The sequence below is a fragment of the Hemitrygon akajei genome, chromosome 1 (genome assembly GCF_048418815.1).
Source record: "Hemitrygon akajei chromosome 1, sHemAka1.3, whole genome shotgun sequence".
NCBI lineage: Eukaryota > Metazoa > Chordata > Chondrichthyes > Myliobatiformes > Dasyatidae > Hemitrygon > Hemitrygon akajei.
The window spans coordinates 41,879,680-41,899,878 of NC_133124.1; the positions used below are offsets into that span (position 1 = coordinate 41,879,680).

Consider the following 20,199-nt stretch of genomic DNA (forward strand, 5'->3'; position numbering starts at 1 on the left):
CTGCTGACTCCTCCCACCCTAGCAGTCACTTATTCAACAGTTTACCATCAGGAAAATGCTATCACCACCAGGCCTACACATCATCTCCAAAGCTTCATTCCTGTAGCTGTCTAGCTTGTCAACAAAACTCACTCAGGTGTAATACCCCGACTGTCCCTACACAACATCCATTAAATGGTCTTTCCTGTCCTCCTCATTCTGTTGATAATTATTTAGTCTGTTCATATGCTCACATTTATTTAAGTTTGATTATTGATACTTATACTAATTGTTGCTTGCTCATGGCTGTTTGCATTATGCCTTGTAAATTGTTGGTTACTATAGTGTTGTCTGTCATGTTATTTGTGTTTTATGCTTGGCACCCAAACCACAATCAGTTCTGGCATGTTTCATATATTGGCAATGAAGTGATTCAGATTCTGATTTCAGCACTGCTTATTTAATTTATTTTTATATGTACTGAGAGTAATATATTGTTTTTTATTATTATGTATTGCAATGTACTGCTGCCGCAAAACATCAAATTTCACTACATATGCCAGTGATATTAAACCTGATTCTGAATTCTGATTCTAATGCCCAATTATTAACACAAGCAATCTCAACTGCTTATGGAAAGTTCAGAGCCAAAATAAGAAGCAAAAAGAGTATATATTAAAAAGTGTATATTAATGGGGCTGACCAGAGACTAAAAAGGACATCTGTTTTTGAAGGCAGAAAGTGTGGCATAAATGGGTACTTTATAGTTGTTTGCATCAAGGGAGATGATGAAATTCTAACTGGTCTACAGACACCAATGCCCTTGAATGGAAAAGCCTAAAAGAGTAGTGGATACAGTCCAGTCCATCACAGGTAAAACCCTTCCCACCATTGTGTACGTCTACAAGCGGCACTTCCGTAGAAAAGCAGCATCCATCATCAAATAATACACTATCCAGGCTATCTTCTCACTGCTGCCATCAGGACAGAGGTCCAAGAGCCTTCAGTCCCACACCACCAGATTCAGGAATCTTTATTACTTCACAACCATCAGGCTCCTGAACCAACGTGGATAACTTCACTCACCCCAACACTGAACTGATTCCACAACCTATGGACTCACTTTCAAGGACTCTACAACTCAGGTTCTCAATATTTAATATTGATTTATTTATTTATTGTTGTTATTATTATTATTTTGTTTTTTCTTATATTTGTACTATTTGATTTATCTTGTACTTTGATTGTTTGTCTTTCCTTGTGTGCAGTTTCTCATTTATTCTATGTGCTTCTTTATAATTACTGTGACTACCCATAAGAAAATGAATCTCAGGGTAGTATATGGAGCCATATATGTACTTTAATAATGAATTTACTTTGAACCTTGAAGTTTGTTAAAGATGGGGCACTAGAAAGAATTGATGTGCTTAGAGTGGTAAATCTGTTCACTGTGATTTTCTTTTCACAAATTCATTTTGACTCTGCCTTTTCCTATATTTTCCTTGTTCATTATTATCACTTTCTTAGTACAACACTTTAAATTTAGTATATTATCCCAAATACTGATATCAAACTAACTGTCTTTTCTCTCTCTCTCTCTCTCTCTCCTTTCTTAAACAATGGGATTGCATTTCCACCTTTCCAAGCTTTGAGATCTACTGAAAAATTGATGCATTTACAAAGACAACCTCCAGTCCATCACCATCTACATTGCCACCTCTTTCAATTTGTCATATGCAGGTCATCAGGTCTTGCAGAATCATCTCAGTATCATTCATTTCTCTGAAATGTTTTTAATATTATACTTATTTCTAATACCCCAGTAGAGGTGTACAAATTCTAAGAAGCATAGACAGAGTGGACATCAGCATCTGCACTAGACTCTGCTGGTTCTAGTGGCTAACCCTTTAAGATTTCTGTGAGATTACCTATCAGCTTTTACTGGTTCATGGTGAGATATTGGATAAAGTGGGCAATATCTCATATCTCAAGACCACCGCTCAGCACAGAAGTAAGTGAGGAAATTTCTAATCACCTTCAAAGTACACGTGCAGTTTTTGGTCAGTTAAGGAAAAGAGTGTTTGAAGATCAGAAAAGATGAAAAGCTATGGTGTCTACACTCCAAAACCAAGGTCAACCCAGCCTGTCATTGTGCTGCACTATACAAATGATAGTTTTGTTTCTGCATGCTCATTCCTCATTCAGGAGCCACCTCTCAGCAAGGTAGATATTGTTGATCAAGTTCACTATCACCTTCTATGCCTCGGAGTGTCAGACACCCTGAGCCAATAGGCTGGTCCTGGACTTATTTCCACTTGGCAAAATTTACTTATTATTATTTAATTATTTATGGTTTTATATTGCTATATTTCTACACTGTAATGAAACCAAATTTCCCTCGGGATCAATAAAGTATGTCTGTCTGTCTGTCAAAAAGGTACGTGAAGGTCAAGACCTGCAACCTGCACAAAAATCATGGTCTACTGATGCCAGTGACTCCTGCCCTTCTATTTGCTCCTGAGACAAATGAATTGAAAATACCCGTGGACTAAGATGTTAACTGTCCTGTGCTATCATCAGTTGATCTGCCACCTGTCTTCAGGAGTTTCGGCCCGTTTATGATCAAGACTCCCTCGAGGTGGTGGGCCAGCAGTGCTAAAGCACCGCCTCCCACTGATGAGTTTAACAACTTGGCATCTGCCTTTATCAGAGTTGTTGGTCGCTTCCATCCAACAGATAGTCTACTCTTCAGGTATCTATGCAGCTACTGAAGAGTATACAAAAGATGGATACACTGTCCGACTATCTGCCCCTCTGGATGTACTTAGTCCACACTCATGATGATCCTGCCTCTGCTGCCTCAGCTACAGCCCTGCTGGTTGACTTGACCTCTCTTCTAGTAAAGCCAAGGTCACGCAGCCACTTCTGGAAAGTGAATGCAATAAAGCCACGGCATCCTACTTCGAATGGATAGCATGAGACCTTCCACCCTCTGTCTCTGCACTCTGATCTTGATTCTGCATACTTGGTTAACTTGCGCTCATGGGCTTCATTGATGTTGTCTTCCCAGGGGACTGTGAGTTCACCAATAACCACTTCTCTACTGGTGTCAGACCAGGCGATTATATCTGGACGCAATGTGGTGAAAGCTATTTGCTCTGGGAAACTGCCTTTCCCGTCCAGGTTGGCCTTGACACACCAATCATTGGCTGAATGAACTACATAAACTATATTTAGCAAATATCTCAAGATATGGAAACATACCAACATTGTCGCTGCAGAATCCTCCAAATTCATAGAAAGGATAAGCAAACCACCATAAGTGACCTTAGACACAGCACTGGAAATCGGCAGTGAGAAGTATAGACAGAGTCAGTGGAGGGGAAGCTAGATTGTCATGCATATCAAGATACAGTGAAAAACTTTTGTGTGCATGCCATCTACACAGATCATTCCATACATTGAGGTAGTATATAAAGAAAAAAGGGAATGCAGAATATATAGCATTACCGTTATAACAGGTTTGTCCAAGAGTTTGATAACAGTGGGATAGAAGCTGTCTTTGAACCTGGTGCCACTCATCGTATCTTCTGCCTGTTCAGGGTGAAAGGGATGCTTGATTATGTTGGCTGCTTTTCTGAGGCAGTGGGAAGTACAGACAGAGTCAGCAGAGGGGTAGTCAATTTGTAATGTTGGGCTGTGTTCACAACTCACTGCAGTTTCCTGTGGTATTGGGCAGAACAGTTGCCATCCCAAATTGTGATGTGTTGGAATAAGATGATTTCTATGATGCATCTGTAAGAATTGGTGAGAGTCATTAGGGAAATGCCATATTTCCTTAGCCTTGAGGATGCGAATGTGGCAAAGCTTTGAAGAAGTGCAACATCCACACTGAAACTAATGCCCATGACCATCAAAGTGGAGAAGGAGCATTTGGAACCTAAAAGGCTGGACATTGGATGCACAATAAGACCCTGTGAAAGCAGCAAAAAGAATGCTTACCCACACTCCTGTCTGGCACCTTGTACCCCATCTGTGCTTCTCAGATTGATCTCATTAGCTACCTCACACCCTACAAAACTGAACTACAAGAAAATTAACATCAATTCTGGGGCACTACCTAAGAAAGCTTTGACATTGTCTGCCCACTCCCTGTTTGCTTTAATGGGAGTTTACCTGCCTTCTGCCAGTTGGTGTGGCAGAAGTTGTCTCAGACATCCCACCTGCAAAAACTCATTTCAGGGAGGTAGCACCCCTGCCCCCGCAACCCCATATCCTCCCCTCCTCCCCGGTCGACCTCCAAAGGTGTATGTAATACTTTATTTAGTGATTTTTGTCTAATCTGTAAACCAAGTCGGGTATATGCAGAAAATGTGACATTAAAATATGTACTTATATTATCGTGGAGTTGTTTTTTTTTATTCTATTACAACTTTAAGCAAGTCTACAGGGAGTTTGGCCTCTTCACATCGGACACCAACAGAGTAGCTCCTTAGCAGCTAGCCAGCTGCAAATAATGTTAGCTATGCTAATGAATAATTGACACCTGTTAAACTCACCTCAACCTGGCCTTAACAGTCATTTAACCTGAAGGGGAGGGGGGGGGACCGGGACCGGGACCAGGACCACAGAGAAAACTGATAGGTCTACTTAGCACAAAGAGAGACCAATCAGGATGGTCCCTCTCGCTCTTCCTCTCCCTCTCAAAAAAAATCGATTTCAGGGATATTGTATATAATTTGCAGGCGTCAGGGAGCCGCTATCAATATGTGGGAGACTCCTGGAACTTCCGAGAGAGGTGGGATGTCTATTGTCTGCCCTCGGTTGATTGGTGTGGGAGAGTTTGTCTGCTTTCTACTGGTGAGAGTAGGGAGTTTGTCTACTCTCTTCTGGTGAGTATGGAAGATTGGTCTGCTTTCTGTTAGTTGCTGTTGGAAGTTTTCCTGCTCTCTACTAGTTGGTATAGGGGTGCTCCGCTTGAAACTTTGTAGGTACATTTTTGCCCTACACTGGTAGCTGTTAATACTGAAACTATAGCTTCAGCCGGTGGCTGTGGGTAGTGCTAGGTCACTCTACATGGGTGCCAATGGAGGCCCCTTTTGGTGCTGGGATCAGCAGCAGACTGCTGTGTGCAGTGTTTGATGTACCCCTCTTGAAGCTCTATTGGGACAGTTCGTGCAGAGGATCTATAGGTGGCTGTGGGTATTGATGAATCAATCTCCTGCTCATGGTGCCGGAAACCCCAGTGTTTGTTGCTGCGGCTGGTGTGGGAACTGATCCTGCTGGAGTGGATGTGGAAGGTGCTGGTGTCAGCGGGCCGGGTCAGAACCTCCCCCCGACCCCAACCCCTAAACCCGCTGGTGTCGGTGGGCGAGAACCCGGCCGGTAGGGCCGGGCGGATCGGAAGCCCTTCCCCGTGGGCGGGGTCCGGGTGCCGGTGGGCGGGGCGGGGGCAGTCGGTTCCTATTGTGCGAGATATCAACTGTGTCGCTGCTGTTTGTTGTCTCTGTCTCAATGGCGTTCGTGAAGAAGCATCAGCGCCGCAAGGAGAGGTGAGTATTAGTTCGGCTGGGCAGGGGGCTGCCTGGACGGAGGGGTGGAACCGGTCGGTACCGCTTCACGCCAGTTCACGGATCGGCAACTAGGCCCGCCGTCCGGGCCGAGCCGACTCCGGGCGGTCCCGAGTGGCATCCGGCTGGTAACGAGCTGAAAGCTGGGCCCTGATGTCTGCTTCCTGCTGCATCAGTTCGCGGGATGACTTATTTTCATTTAACTTTTAATCCTCAAGTTTTACTCTTTCATCACAATTCAGGAGCTTTTTTAAAAAAAATTTTTAAATTTTTAAAAAATTTGTTGCTGGTAGTTGGCACATTGAGACTTGGGTCAACTGTCTTTGCAATTGTAATGTTTCCAGTTGAGAGTTAAATGCAGTTCTCTTGTTTTTTTTTGTTCTGGAGCTGACATCCTTGCCATATGGTTGCAATTGGAAATGAGTTAGTGAGTACACGGAACTTGTTCTGTGACAGTGATATTATGGTTTACAGATATAAATTTGTTGTTACAGTTTTTTTTTGAAAAGGGGATTCGCACACTATTTTCTAAACCATATATCTTATGGCAGATATGGATGGAATAGCCCAGGTTTCCTTAGTGCTTATTAAATATTTTCTGATAGTGATTTGAACAAAACCAAAACTCCATGGTCTGATGGACCTGGGGTGTTTACATTCAAGTTGAGTGTATTGTCAATCAACTGTATGCATGTATACTGCCGAACAAAATTATGTTCCTCTGGACCAAAGTGCACAAAATACATGTAACTCACACAATGTAGTATTACCACAAATAAATTAAGGAGTTGTATGGTGCATATTGGATACAAGTTAAAAAGTAAACGGTATTGTGCTACTGGCTCTTCGTGCATGATGACATGTGGTGACAGTGTATTCAGTCTGTGGGGAGAAGCTGTTTCCCATTCTAACAGTTCTTGTCCTAATATTACCGTACCTCCTGCCTGATGGTGGGGGGGGGGTGCTAAAGATTGTTGGACAGGTGGGGAGGGATCATTGACAATGCTAAGGGCCCTGCGTATGCAGCACTCCTGATAAATATTTTTATTGGGTGGATGGCAGCAGTCCCCTCAATCCTTTGTAGAGACTTGCAGTCAGATACCTTGCAATTCCCATACCAGACTGTAGTGCAGCTGGTCAGGGCAATCTCGTTGGTGCTCCTGTAAAAAAAGGATGGGGTAAAATTGTTGGGGAGGGGGTGTGCCCCTCAATCTCGTCAGGAAGTGGAGACGTTACTGTGCTTTCTTGACTAAAAAGGTGGTGTTGAGGGGTCTGGTGAGATCATCCATTATGTGCACTTCCAGAAACTTGCTGCTCCTAACTCTCTCCAGGGAGGAGCCATGTATGTGCAGTGAGGAATAGTCAGTCTGCACTTTCTTAAAATCCACAATCATCTCTTTGGTCTTGTCCACATGAAGGCTCCAGTTATTGTGCTCGCACCATCCTATCAGCTGCTGTACCTCCTCTCTGTATGCCATCTCGTGGTTATTGATGAGGCCAATCTCTGCTCTGATTAGCATACTTGATGATTCCGTTTGAACTGGATCTAGCACTGCCGTCATGAGTCAACAGATTGAACGGCAGTGGACCGAGCATGCAGCCCTGGGAAGCGCCAGTGCTCAGTGTGATAAAGCTAGAGATGTTTCTGCCAACACACTGATTGTTGCTTTTCTGTCAAGAAGTCCAAGATCCAGTTACAGAGTTGTTAAGACCCAATGAGAACAGTTTACCCACCAGCTTCTGAGTGATGATCGTATCAAATACTGAGCTGAAGTCAATAAACAGGCACTATTTTCCTGGTGGGCCAAGACTGTGCGGAGTGCAGATGCTGTGGCATTGTCATTGGACCAATTTGAGTGAGGTGAACTGGAGAGGGTCCACAGTGTCAGGAAGATGAGATTTAACGTGATCTACAACCAACTGCTCAAGATGGTGACTGGATTTTGATCCAGGTTATTTAAGCATGTTGATTTATATATCCGTGCCAGGCTGGTGTGTGATATGAAGGGGTACTTGAAAGTGGATTCTATTCTACCTGTGGTCAATGTTTCATGAGCATGGAGCTGTATATTGGTGAGACAGTGCTACTTGACAGTACTGTTACAGATTTCTTCCTCTTCTTTGACTTGAAAGTGGATTGATGGGGCAGAAAATGGTTGGATCAGTGTGTCTTGTTTTTCGTGGACTGAATGTACTGGATAATCTGATCTGGATAAATGCCTTTGTTATGAGTGCAGTGGCACAGCTTGATCAGACGTAGCAGGTTTAGGATTAAATATCCTAAGGATTCAAGGATAGCATCATTAGCCTTTGCATTTTCCATTGACATGATCTATTACTTGATACTAAATTTATTGAAAATATTTTTGGGACTGCCTAACTCCAAATGTGACTTGTTCCTTTCAACAGATGACATTCATGTAATTTTATATTGCAACATATTGATGCACCCAAATGTGGGCCAATCAGTATGTAAACATTAAACTGTGTGTTGGCCCATGGCCAAGTGGTTAAGGCATTCGTCTAGTTATCTGAAGGTGGCTAGTTCGAGCCTTGGCTGAGGCTTGCGTGTGTGTCCTTGAGCAAGGTACTTAACCACACATTGCTCTGCGATGACACTGATGCCAAGCTGTATGGGTCCAAATGCCCTTCCCTTGGACAACATTGGTGGTGTGGAGAGGGGAGACTTGCAGCTTGGGCAACTGCCGATCTTCCATTTTTAAAAAAAAACAACCTTGCCCAGGCTTGCGCCCTGGAAACTTTCCAAGGTGAGACTATCCAATCGAGAGTAACGGAGGCCTACACTACAAACATTAAACTACTACAGCATAACCTGGTCTCTTGTTGACTGTTCTCCCTTGCTGTTGGTCCTTGTGGTAACATGAAGTTCAGTACCTGGAATATCAGAACCCTCATGAATGATTCCAACAGTGTTAAATTACTATAACTCAACTTTCTCATCAACATTATTGCACTAAGATGTGATGGGTAACTGATAGCCAGTTGAACAATAAGATTATGTGCACATCTGTTAAAGGAACAAACTGGAAGAGAAATACTTCATGGTGTGAGTATCACCTTCAAGAATAGGCTACCATTATTTCAGTTACTGAGCGCTCTCACTGCCACAGGTTATTGGTATAGTTCACTGCCAGCGTCCTCCTCAAATGTCTCAACCCAGAGATCAGAGCTGCTCCCTGAATAGATTCTTGTTTGTTTGGAGGCCGAAGAGACGTGAATTTTACTCAACAGCAACTTCAAGGAAAATGGCCTTTGTCAATCAAATTAAAACCTTTAACTTCATAAGCAACTGTGAATAACATCAAATATGGCTGCCCACAGAAATTCGTCCCCAACCATGATGACGTACAAGCCCTAATTTTAAACAATGAGCGTAATGCAGTAAAAGTCTGCATCATTGTTGCAACACATTCTCAAACTTTTTCACGAAGTTTCACTTTGCCTCCAAAAAGTTTATAATGTGAGTGGAGCTAATCATGAGAACCAATGGGCAGTTGTTCAACTGCACCCTGGAACCAGTCACTTATGTGTATGCAATTATGGTTACTCGCTCTGAGGCTAAACTCCACACTTTTTCTTTCGTAGAGGCAGTTGAGGGGATTGGCTTGCACTCTACATCTGTAAAACCAAGGTCCTCTATCAACCTGCTGTCATTGAACTACACTACCCCTAACATAAACAATTCAGAGCAAGACTAAGGGCTGTGTCCCATTCTTGGGTTCCATCTCTTGATGAAGGCAGACATTGAAGATGAAATTCTCCACTGCATTCATTATGTCAGAACAGTCTTTGGTCAGTTGAGAAAAAGGGTATTTGAAGATTAAGACCTCAGACTTGGCATAGGGTCATGGTTGAGTAGTCAGCAATGATTCTGGCCTCCATTTTGCTTCTGAGAATTGAGCTGCTTATATCAAGTACTGGGGGGAAAATCTCTTCAGTTCTACGTCTATAAGATGTTCTTAACTTATTGAAAGAAGGATCAAAACCTCTCAAGTCAACATCATTGAGGCCTTGGTTACACACTGTCAGATTCTGCTGGCCATATGTTGGCACTAACTCCTGAAGCTATCACTCTATTTTGACTTTACCATACGAAGAGAATTCTAAGCAACAGAGGAAAGTATTGAAGGTCTTACAAATCACCCACCAAACAGGCATGTGTTCTGTCACCTGAGGAAGAGTCTGCATTTCCTGCAATGGCGCCAGTAGCCACTTCAGAACCCGCAGTACAGGAGTGGCAGTGGATCATCCTCAGTTTTGAGGGGCAGTCTAAACTGTAGTTACAGCTTTGTCAATTCAAAACCAAATTGCTGGTGATGTTTTTTAGCATGATGTTAGCACATCTGTGATGGAGGAACTTGAATTTTTTTTTTGTATTTCTAACATCTCTTTCAGGACAAAGTATTTTATAGCTAGTGAAGTATTTTTATGTTGTTGCTGTAGTATAAAGAACAGCCAATTTTTGCAAAGCAGTGAGATAATGATATGGTGGTTTGGTTGTGATGTTGATTTTTTTTGGAGGGGTGTGGGGAGTTAGTATTGTCTAGAGCACTAGGAGCGATTCCTCTGCACTTTGAATCTTTTACATCTATCCTAGAAAGCAGGTGAGACCTTGTTTTAGCATCTTGTCTGCTCCTGATAGTGCAGGTTGCGGTACTGTACTGGAGATCTGCTCAGATTTATTTGCAAAAGACTGTAGAATGGGACATGAGCCAAGAAGCTTTGTTTCTGGTGTTAGCCAAGGCTCTGCTGGTCCATGTGGATGCAGATTACGATGGAGTGCAACTTCACTACTTTGGGATCGTGAGTGTTTGGTCTACTGCTGCTGGGTCTTTTCCTGCAATTATTCCATTTAACCACCTTCCTGAAATAGTGATGCAAGTTTGTTTCTAGGATTTGGACACCATACAGACTATGTGATAGTTATTCTGAATACTCTCATGGTGATGTATTTTAATAGGCTGGTGAGGGAGAAAACACAGCAGATATATCCTGTGAGCTGGTTCTCTTACCAACTGACAGTCTCAGCTCGGTTATAGTTCCCCTTGCTACATTACTGTCAGTAGAAGGGGGTGATCTGGTTATATTCAGAATTAGGAACTGAAAATGATCTCAGCTTCTTACTCTTTATTAATATTCATTAAATTATTGAAGTGCATTTCATTGCTGAGAATGGGCTTGTTGCTACCCTGTAGTGAAATCATTTTCTAAAGCTCATTGTTAATGTTCTCTGTTGAATAACAGGTTTGCCAGGTTGGGTAAGGTAACTGCTGCTACTTAGCATAAATCCAGAAAATGCTGAAAACACTCAACAGGTCTGGCAGTATCTACGGAAAGAGAAATGTAGTCAAAGCTGCAGGTCATTGGTTTGTTTCTCTTTCAACAGATGGTGCTTAACTTGCTGGATGTTTCCAGAATTTTCTATTGCTGTGAATTTTCAGTGTCTGTATTTCTGATTTTCAATCACATTTACAGTGGCATGCAAGTGTAGTGATTAGCACAACACTTTACAGTATAGGTGACCCAGGTTCAATTCTTACCACTGTCTGTAAGGAGTTTGAACATTCTGCCCATAACCGTGTGGGTTTTCTCCCACAGGCCAAAGGCATACCTGTTGGTAGGTTAATTGGTCATTATAAATTGTCCGGTGGTTAGGCTAGGGACTGCTGGGCAGCGCAGCTCGAAGGGCTCAATACTGTTGTATCCCAACAAATAAATTTAGTGTCTGTCTATGTTTAAGAACGGAGCAAACTGCTTTAAAAATATAATTGCAAGCTATCCAATAGTAACCTGGTTGATAACCAACCAAAAATTATTTGTAATCAGAATCAGAGGATTGAATTGCAACTTTTACTTTGTCGGTCTTCTGTTAACTTTTGTGACTTCTGGTTTGTCTCTCCATTAGCTGAAACATACCTTTCCACGTACCTTTATGATCTTGTTTGCATCCAAGTGCAAGGCTATTTTGGTGATTATCCAGAACCTGAGCATCTTTGAACTCAATCTCACTTTTGATTTCCTTCAACTGTACATCTTCTTTTCTCCTCAGTGTGAACTTCTATTTATAGACCCGCACTGTACAATTAAACATTCAATTATTCTGGAATATCGAATGTTGAATTTGGGTAAGGCATTAAATGAAATGCCTATTATCAATGCCATTAATGGAAATTGATTATGCCTGTCTATCTCTTTTCCTTCTAGTCTTTGATACAGCTGACTATATTGTATCTTCCATTAGTTATCTACTGTTGTCCACCTGAATGTGCTGCATTTGCTTATCTGACTTTTTATTTTTGGACTATTAGCCAGGAATTGCTTTCATTGGATTTCTTTGCCAAGGCAGAACCCTGGCATCCTGATTTTAACGTTCTCACCCTTGATTTCAAATATCAAGATCCACTTCACTCTGCCTTTTGTCGTCCTTTTGTAGTATTTTCTACCACTCCTACCAATGAAGGCATTTGTCCTTCTGTAGCGGTGTGCTACACGCAGCGCTAAAATAACGACACGGAGTCGGTAAACTGCAGTCAAAGTTAATTTTATTCGAACTTCACAGCCTTGCTTTAAAGCCTCCCTCATCCCGCCCTCCCCGGGCACGGATGCTCCAATAGACACACGTACTCACAAACCCCCGCAGGCTTTTCTCCCTTTGTAGCGGACCTAGCCTTTGCGCCTGCACGCTGGCTAATTGTGAGCCGGTTCAAGTGTGCTAGGAAGTGGGTCGCCACATAACCCCCCCCCAGAACCGGTGATACACCCCCCAATGTCCACAGTCTGGGCCGGACCCTGCTTGGGAGGTCGGCCTCTGTGCTGCGGTGCCGGAAACTCGACCGGTTGCGCCAAGTCCACATGGGCTGGTTTGAGTCGGTCCACCGTGAAAACCTCCTCTCTCCCCCCAACGTCCAGCACGAACGTGGACCCGTTGTTCCTGAGCACCGTGAACGGCCCCTCGTAGGGCCGTTGCAGCGGTGGCCGATGCCCGCCCCGTCATACAAACACAAACTTACAGTTCTGCAGGTCTTTCGGTACGCAGGTTGGGTTCTGCCCATGCTGCGAAGTGGGTATGGGGGCCAGGTCACCGAGCCTCTCGCGTAGTCTGCCCAGGACTGCTGCGGGTTCTTCCTCTTGCCCCCTTGGGGCTGGTATGAACACCCCGGGGACGACCAGGGGTGCGCCATACACCAACTCGGCCGACAAGGCGTGCAGATCGTCTTTGGGCGCCGTGCGGATGCCGAGTCGGACCCAGGGAAGCTCGTCCACCCAGTTAGCTCCTCGCAGGCGGGCCATGAGAGCCGACTTTAGGTGACGGTGGAAATGCTCCGGGTTCGACTGTGGGTGGTAGGCAGTGGTGTGGTGCAGCTGTGTCCCCAAAAGGCTGGCCATAGCTGACCACAGGCCGGAGGTGAACTGGGCGCCTCTGTCGGAGGTAATGTGGGCCGGTACACCAAAGCGGGACACCCAGGTGGCGATCAGTGCCCGGGCGCAAGATTCGGAGGTGGTGTCGGTGAGTGGGACCGCCTCTGGCCATCTTGTGAACCGGTCCACAATAGTCAGGAGGTGCCGTGCTCCGCGCGACACAGGCAGGGAGTCTACAATATCCACATGAATGTGGTCGAAACGCCGGTGGGTGGGTTGGAACTGCTGCGGCGGAGCTTTGGTGTGCCACTGCACCTTGGCCGTCTGGCAGTGCATGCACGTTCTGGCCCATTCACTGACCTGCTTGCGGAGTCCGTGCCAAACAAACCTGCTGGAGACCATCCGGATGGTTGTCCTGATGGAGGGGTGCGCCAAGTTATGAATGGAGTCGAAAACATGTCGCCGCCAAGGTGCCGGGACGACGGGACGGGGCTGGCCGGTGGCGACGTCACAGAGTAGGGTCCTCTCACCCGGGCCTACGGGGTGGTCCTGGAGCTGCAAACCGGAGACTGCGGTTCTGTAACTCGGGATCTCCTCATCTGCCTGCTGTGCCTCTGCCAGCGCCTCAAAGTCTACCCCTTGGGAAAGGGCGTGAATGTTAGGGCGAGAGAGCGCATCCGCCACGACATTGTCCTTACCCGAGATGTGCCGGACATCTGTCGTGTATTCAGAGATGTAGGACAGATGGCGCTGCTGGCGGGACGACCAGGGATCGGACACCTTTGTGAACGTAAAGGTAAGCGGTTTGTGGTCCGTGAACGCGGTGACGGGCCTACCTTCTAAGAAGTACCTGAAATGCCGGATTGCCAGGTATTGCGCCAACAGTTCCCGGTCGAAAGCACTGTATTTGAGCTCGGGTGGCTGCAGGTGTTTGCTGAAAAACGCCAGGGGTTGCCAGCAGCCCGCGATGAGCTGCTCCAGTACCCCACCGACTGCCGTATTAGATGCGTCCACTGTGAGGGCGGTAGGGATGTCCATTCTGGGGTGCACTAGCATTGCGGCGTTCGCCAAGGCTTCCTTCGTTTGAATGAAAGCGGCAGCGGACTCCTCGTCCCAGGTAATGTCCTTGCCCGGACCGGACAGCAGGGCGAACAGGGGGCGCATGATCCGGGCAGCTGAAGGGAGGAAGCGGTGGTAGAAATTGACCATACCTACGAATTCCTGAAGGCCTTTGATCGTGGTGGGTCGGGGGAAATGACAGACCGCATCTACCTTAGCGGGCAGAGGGGTTGCCCCGTCTGCAGTAATCCTGTGGCCCAGGAAGTCAATGGTGTCGAGCCCGAACTGGCATTTGGCCAGGTTGATTGTTAGACCGTACTCACTCAGTCGGGCGTAGAGTTGACGGAGGTGGGACAGATGCTCCTGACGACTGCTGCTGGCTATGAGGATGTCGTCCAAATAGATGAATGCGAAGTCCAGGTCGCGTCCCACCGCATCCATTAACCGCTGGAACGTCTGTGCGGCATTCTTTAGGCCGAACGGCATGCGGAGGAACTCGAAAAGGCCGAACGGGGTGATGAGAGCCGTTTTGGGGACGTCGTCTGGATGCATCGGGATTTGATGGTACCCTCGGACGAGGTCTACCTTGGAGAAGATCCGTGTGCTGTGCAGGTTTGCTGCAAAGTCCTGAATGTGCGGCACAGGATAGCGGTCCGGTGTGGTAGCCTCGTTCAGCCTGCGGTAGTCGCCGCATGGTCTCCAGCCCCCTGTCGCTTTGGGCACCATGTGCAGGGGGGAGGCCCATGGGCTGTCGGACCGCCGGTTGATCTCTAATTCCTCCATCCGCTTGAACTCCTCCTTCGCCAGTCGGAGCTTGTCCGGGGGAAACCGCCGAGCACGGGCGTGGAGGGGTGGTCCCTGGGTCGGGATGTGGTGCTGTACGCCGTGTCGGGGCATGGCTGCCGCGAACTGCGGTGCCAGAACCAATGGGAAATCCGCCAGGACCCTGGTGAAGTCGTTGTCGGACAGCGTGATGGAGCCGAGGTGAGGGGCTGGCAACTGGGCTGCACCCAGGGAGAATGTCTGAAAGGTCTCGGCGTGGACCAGTCTCTTCCTGGGCAGGTCGACCAGTAGGCTGTGAGACCGCAAAAAATCCGCACCCAGAAGCGGTTGGGCTACGGCGGCCAGTGTGAAGTCCCACGTGAACTGGCTGGAGCCGAACTGTAGCTGCACCTGACGGGTGCCATAGGTCCTTACTGTGCTGCCGTTCACAGCCCTCGGGGGGACCCGGTGCCCTGTTGCGGGTGTCGTATCTCGTCGGAGGTAAGACGCTGATCTCGGCACCGGTGTCGACCAAAAAACGGCGTCCCGACCGCTGGTCCCACACATACAGGAGGCTATCCCGAAGGCCAGCCGCCGTAGCCATCAGCGACGGCTGGCCCTGGCGTTTCCCGGGAACTGGCAGGGCGGGTGACAACGGCGGGCTTCTGCACCCCACCGCTGGTGGTAGAAACACCATTGTTCGTTGGGCTCCCCACCCCTGCCTCTGGGGTTAGCGGGCTCTGCGGCCGGGCCTGGACTGGTTTGCTGCTGGGAGCGTGGCCGGGTGATGCCCCACTCACCTTCTTGGCGTTTCACAGCAAGTCCGCCCGGGCTGCCACCTTTCGGGGGTCGCTGAAATCCGCGTCGGACAGCAGCAGGCGTATGTCCTCGGGCAGCTGCTCTAGGAATGCCTGCTCAAACATGAGGCAGGGTGTGTGTCCATCGGCCAGAGACAACATCTCATTCATTAAAGCTGATGGAGGCCTGTCTCCCAAGCCATCCAGGTGCAGTAAACGGGCAGCTCGCTCGTGGCGTGGGAGTCCGAAAGTCCTTAGGAGCAGGGCTTTGAATTCCATGTACTTGCCGTCCGCCGGGGGAGACTGTATGAACTCCGCAACCTGGGCCGCTGTGTCCTGGTCGAGGGAGCTCACCACGTAGTAGTAACAGGTGTCCTCTGAGGTTACCTGCCGAACGTGGAATTGGGCTTCTGCTTGCTGGAACCACAGGTGAGGTCGCAGCATCCAGAAGCTTGGCAGTTTCAACGAAACTGCATGAACAGATGCGGCGTTGGTCATCTCCAGTCCAAAATCGTTTGGAACGTCGGGGTCACCAATTGTAGCGGTGTGCTACACGCAGCGCTAAAATAACGACATGGAGTCGGTGAACTGTAGTCAAAGTTAATTTTATTCAAACTTCACAGCCTTGCTTTGAAGCCTCCCTCATCCCGCCCTCCCCGGGCGCGGATGCTCCAAGACACACGTACTCACAAACACCCGCAGGCTTTTCTTCCTTTGTTGCGGACCTAGCCTTTGTGCCTGCACGCTGGCTAATTGTGAGCCGGTTCGAGTGTGCTAGGAAGTGGGTCACCACACTTCTACCATTCAAGCCTGTCACTCATTCCCCAAATTCAGTTCAGTATCATATTTTACTTCCTGAAAGCATACTTTTATTGCCCAAGCTTTTGCTGTTCTGTGTCTAGATTGGTGTGGAGATTTCAGACGCACTTTAGAACATTTTTTTAGTTGGATATTAAATGTGCAATATAGCTGAAAGGTTTTGCTAGCTTGGTAAAAACTGAATTGTCTTTAATTTTCACCAGTGCTTTAAGTACTGTAACTTCTGCAAAATCTTCATTTTTCCAATCTTTGTTCCTGTATCATAGATTTAATTGCATCACTATTGACAGCTGTGCATTCATGTACTATGACCTAGAATTCACTTTCTAACCTACCTCCTTTGACAGTTTTTCATTTCTTTACGATGTTCATCAGAGCATAGTTCTTTTACTAAGCACCTAATTGTCTATCCTAATATCTACTTGTTAATTATTGTTAATTTGCTGTTTTAAAGGTGTTTTATAAGTTTTTTGTTATTCATTGTCCTGCTATGAATTTTATCCATGTATGTCCACTATATATATTTGTTAATAGTGTTTATTTTTTGTCTTTATTCATCAGTATGCACTTCCATTTTTGCGTGTAGTTTTAAATACATTAACAATGAAAGTGAGAGTGCCTATCAGGGATTTCAGTTTCCGTTGATAGTCTCTGAACAGTGAGTAAAAATGCAATTTTTTTTGTTCAATAATTGTAATAAATTTAGACCAATTTGAACAAATTTGCTTTCGCTTTGACAAGGAGTCTTTTCTGTTGATCAATGTCAAAAAAGCCAGATTAAATGCACTGTAAGTCAATGGTGTAAAACAACAAAACATGAAAACTTCCAAAGGGGGGTAAATACTTTTTATAGGCACTGTGCATCAGAACAGTAAATACATACTTTTTAAGAAGTAATATTTCTTGATGCATGTGTAGATGAAGTTTCATGTTGTAGAAGATTGTGTCACAGACTTTGTTTTCTAGGATATTAGCGCCTCCTCCCCCAGTAATGTAAGTGTCAGTAGTACAGTTGTGATTATCAATGTCTGGTTGTGTATAGCTGTATAATTTGTGTGGCAGTGTAACTTATTTTTCAACAGTTAAAATCATGGCACAACAGCAGGCCATTTGCCCATTGTGTTTGTGCCACTCACTGAATCAAGGGCTTCCTCAGGAAAAGATTGCTTAAATGAGTTTCTCAACTATTGATACCCTTTTGAGTTTTCCAGTGAATAATCTCTTTTTCCTTGAGTCATTACAAGCCAGAGCAATCAGCTGTCTAATTCCTGCTTAAGCTTTGTTTGAGGCAGACAAACTGCAGGACCTCAACGCCTGAGTAAAACAACAACCTGAACCTAATCTCTGCTGGTTTCACTGACCTGGATTCAAAACATGAAAGACCTTGCTTGATTATTTCAGACTCGGCCTCTGCGTCATTCTCTGACCCATTCCATCTCATGCTGGCTGCTAGGCCAAGTATCCGTTGTGTTCCTTGGCACACAAAACCAGTCTGATGAAATCTGGCTTCTTAATCAGTTCTGGATAAGCCCCAGTGGTTACTGGTGAAATGGTGTGTTTAATATATTCCTAACTGGGAATGTACACTCACTCCCTTATAGCCTCAGATCTGAAATTCATACCCAGATCTAGGGTAAGCCAGTAGTAAACATTAATTCAAAATAATTATCACCAGCTTTTTTTGAACACCTAACTAGACCTTGCTTGGTGTTGAATAAAGCTCTGTTGATCAGTGCCCTCTGCTTCTTAATTTACTCCCTAAACACTCATGACTTGTCGCCAAATTCTGCTCTAACTCCATTTACAAGTTTGCAGATGGCACCGCTGTGGTCCCATACAATGATGGGATGGAGCACAGGAAGAAAAAGGAAGAGTCTAGTGGCATGGTGTCACGATGACCTCTCCCTCAATGTCAGCAAGACAAAAGAGCTGGTCATTGATTTGAGGAAGCTGGATGGAGTACTTACCCTAACTGTATAAATAGTGCTGAGATGGTTGAGAGCTTCATCTTCCTGCGAGTGAATACCAGCAACAATTTGTTCCAGTCCACTGTATACTGTCCAATTGTATCAGCAGGCTAAAGTGCTCAGAGGGCTAAGGAAATTTGCAATGTTTCTTATGATCTTTACCAATGTTTACAGATGCACTATAGAAAGCATCCTATTCGGATGCAGCATAGCTTGTATAGCAACTGTTCTGTCCCAAACCATGAGAAATTGCACAGTTGTAAATGCAACCCAATCTATCATTAAAACTGACATCCCTTCTATTGATTCTGTCTGTACTTCTCGCTGTCTCAGGAAAGCATCCAACATGATCCGATATTCCTCCCACCCTGGTGAATCTCTTCTCCCTTCCCTCCCTTTGAGCAGAAGGTACAAAAACTTGACAGACTTATCATCAAGCTGTAAGACAGTTTCTATTCTGTTGTTATAATACTTTTGAACAGATCATTTAGATGAACTCTTGATCTCTCAATCTACCTTGTCGTGGCCCTTGCATTTCTTTGTCTACCTGCACTCCGATTTCTCTGTAATAGTAATCCTATATTGTACATCTTTGTTTTGCCTTTTCATACTACATCAGTGTACTTGTGTATGGAATGATCTGTCTGGATATCATGCCAACAGAAGCTTTTTATTGTATCTTAGTACATGTGACAATAATAAAACCAATTCTCAGTTACCAACAGAGACTTGTTGCCAGGCATTGTGCGTGACCGTCACCCATCTCATTTTGGAATGAAAAGTGATGTTGTAGTTTTGTTGATGTTCATCCCGCACATCTGTGTGACACAGGCTTTGTGCACTATTTTCCAAGGATGTACTCTGAAGCAGTTGTCAACTATATTTGATTCTCAACCTTTCCAAAAAATACATTCATGGTGTGTTTATAGAATACATTGTCTTCATTCACAATACCAACCAAGGCCAGAGCTCAGGAACATTTACAGCATCCGTTTCATTTTGGCAGTGTGCTTCAGCCATGTCTTGCTCCAGACTCTGCCTTCTCTGAACCATATTTCCAATATGTAAATGATGATTAAAGGAACAAAGGATTTTTCAGACCGGTTCTTTTGTCATGATTGACTCTGGCCCTGAAGGCAGTTGTGTCTACTTTTAACTATTCATCAATTTGCAGACCAACAATGGATCTGAGGAGAAGAAAGAGGTAGATCTGACCACCTCCGCTTCCTCGGATCATCACCCCTTTTATTACTGATTCTCACTGGTGGCCTTAACAGGAAACTCACTACAGTATACAAAACAGTGGAGAGTAGTCTCATCTGACTGTAGAGTTGGCCAGGAAGTTATCTATTTCCAACCCTTAAATTTGGATTGGACTACTAGTGTTATATAAAATATTTGTATCCTATTATTAGGAAATGTGTTCATCGTGTGTGCAATATTCTGTGAAAAATAGCCGTTTGAATTTAAATAGACGAGGCAAGTACCCAATCCACAACCCTGCAGAGCATTGTCATCATTTTTTCTGGTAGGTACAGTAGGACTGCGCAACACATTTATCTTCCTCGGACTTCGAGAGACTACTACTATATAGGTACAGTACTAATGTGGTCTAGATGAATTACCTGCCCTAAATCACTCACATTATGTTGTAGATGATATAACTTATCCTATAACCAAGAAGATACCATTTCATCAGTAAAGTCAATGATATTTGACATAATCAGCAGACCTTGTAGTTATCTAGGCAATGTTCATGATGCCTTTATTCTGTCATTACGTCAGTGTTAACTGAACTACCTTGGCAAACCAAAGGGTGAACATGGTTTTTCTGTCAGAGTATGTTGTATAGTTCTTGAATATATG

At 45.2% G+C, this 20,199-nt stretch overlaps 1 protein-coding gene across 3 annotated transcripts in view; it reads left to right on the forward strand.

Moving 5' to 3' along the window:
- Window positions 1-5,425: 5,425 nt before the first annotated feature.
- nsmaf (neutral sphingomyelinase (N-SMase) activation associated factor) overlaps window positions 5,426-20,199 on the forward strand; it is a 170,037-nt gene continuing 155,263 nt past the window's right edge. For all 3 annotated transcript variants that reach the window (XM_073041906.1, XM_073041910.1, XM_073041913.1), the window contains exon 1: window positions 5,426-5,531. In XM_073041906.1, the coding sequence (XP_072898007.1) occupies window positions 5,494-5,531 (38 nt within the window). In that variant the 5' untranslated portion in view covers window positions 5,426-5,493. The remainder of the gene's footprint in view (window positions 5,532-20,199) is intronic.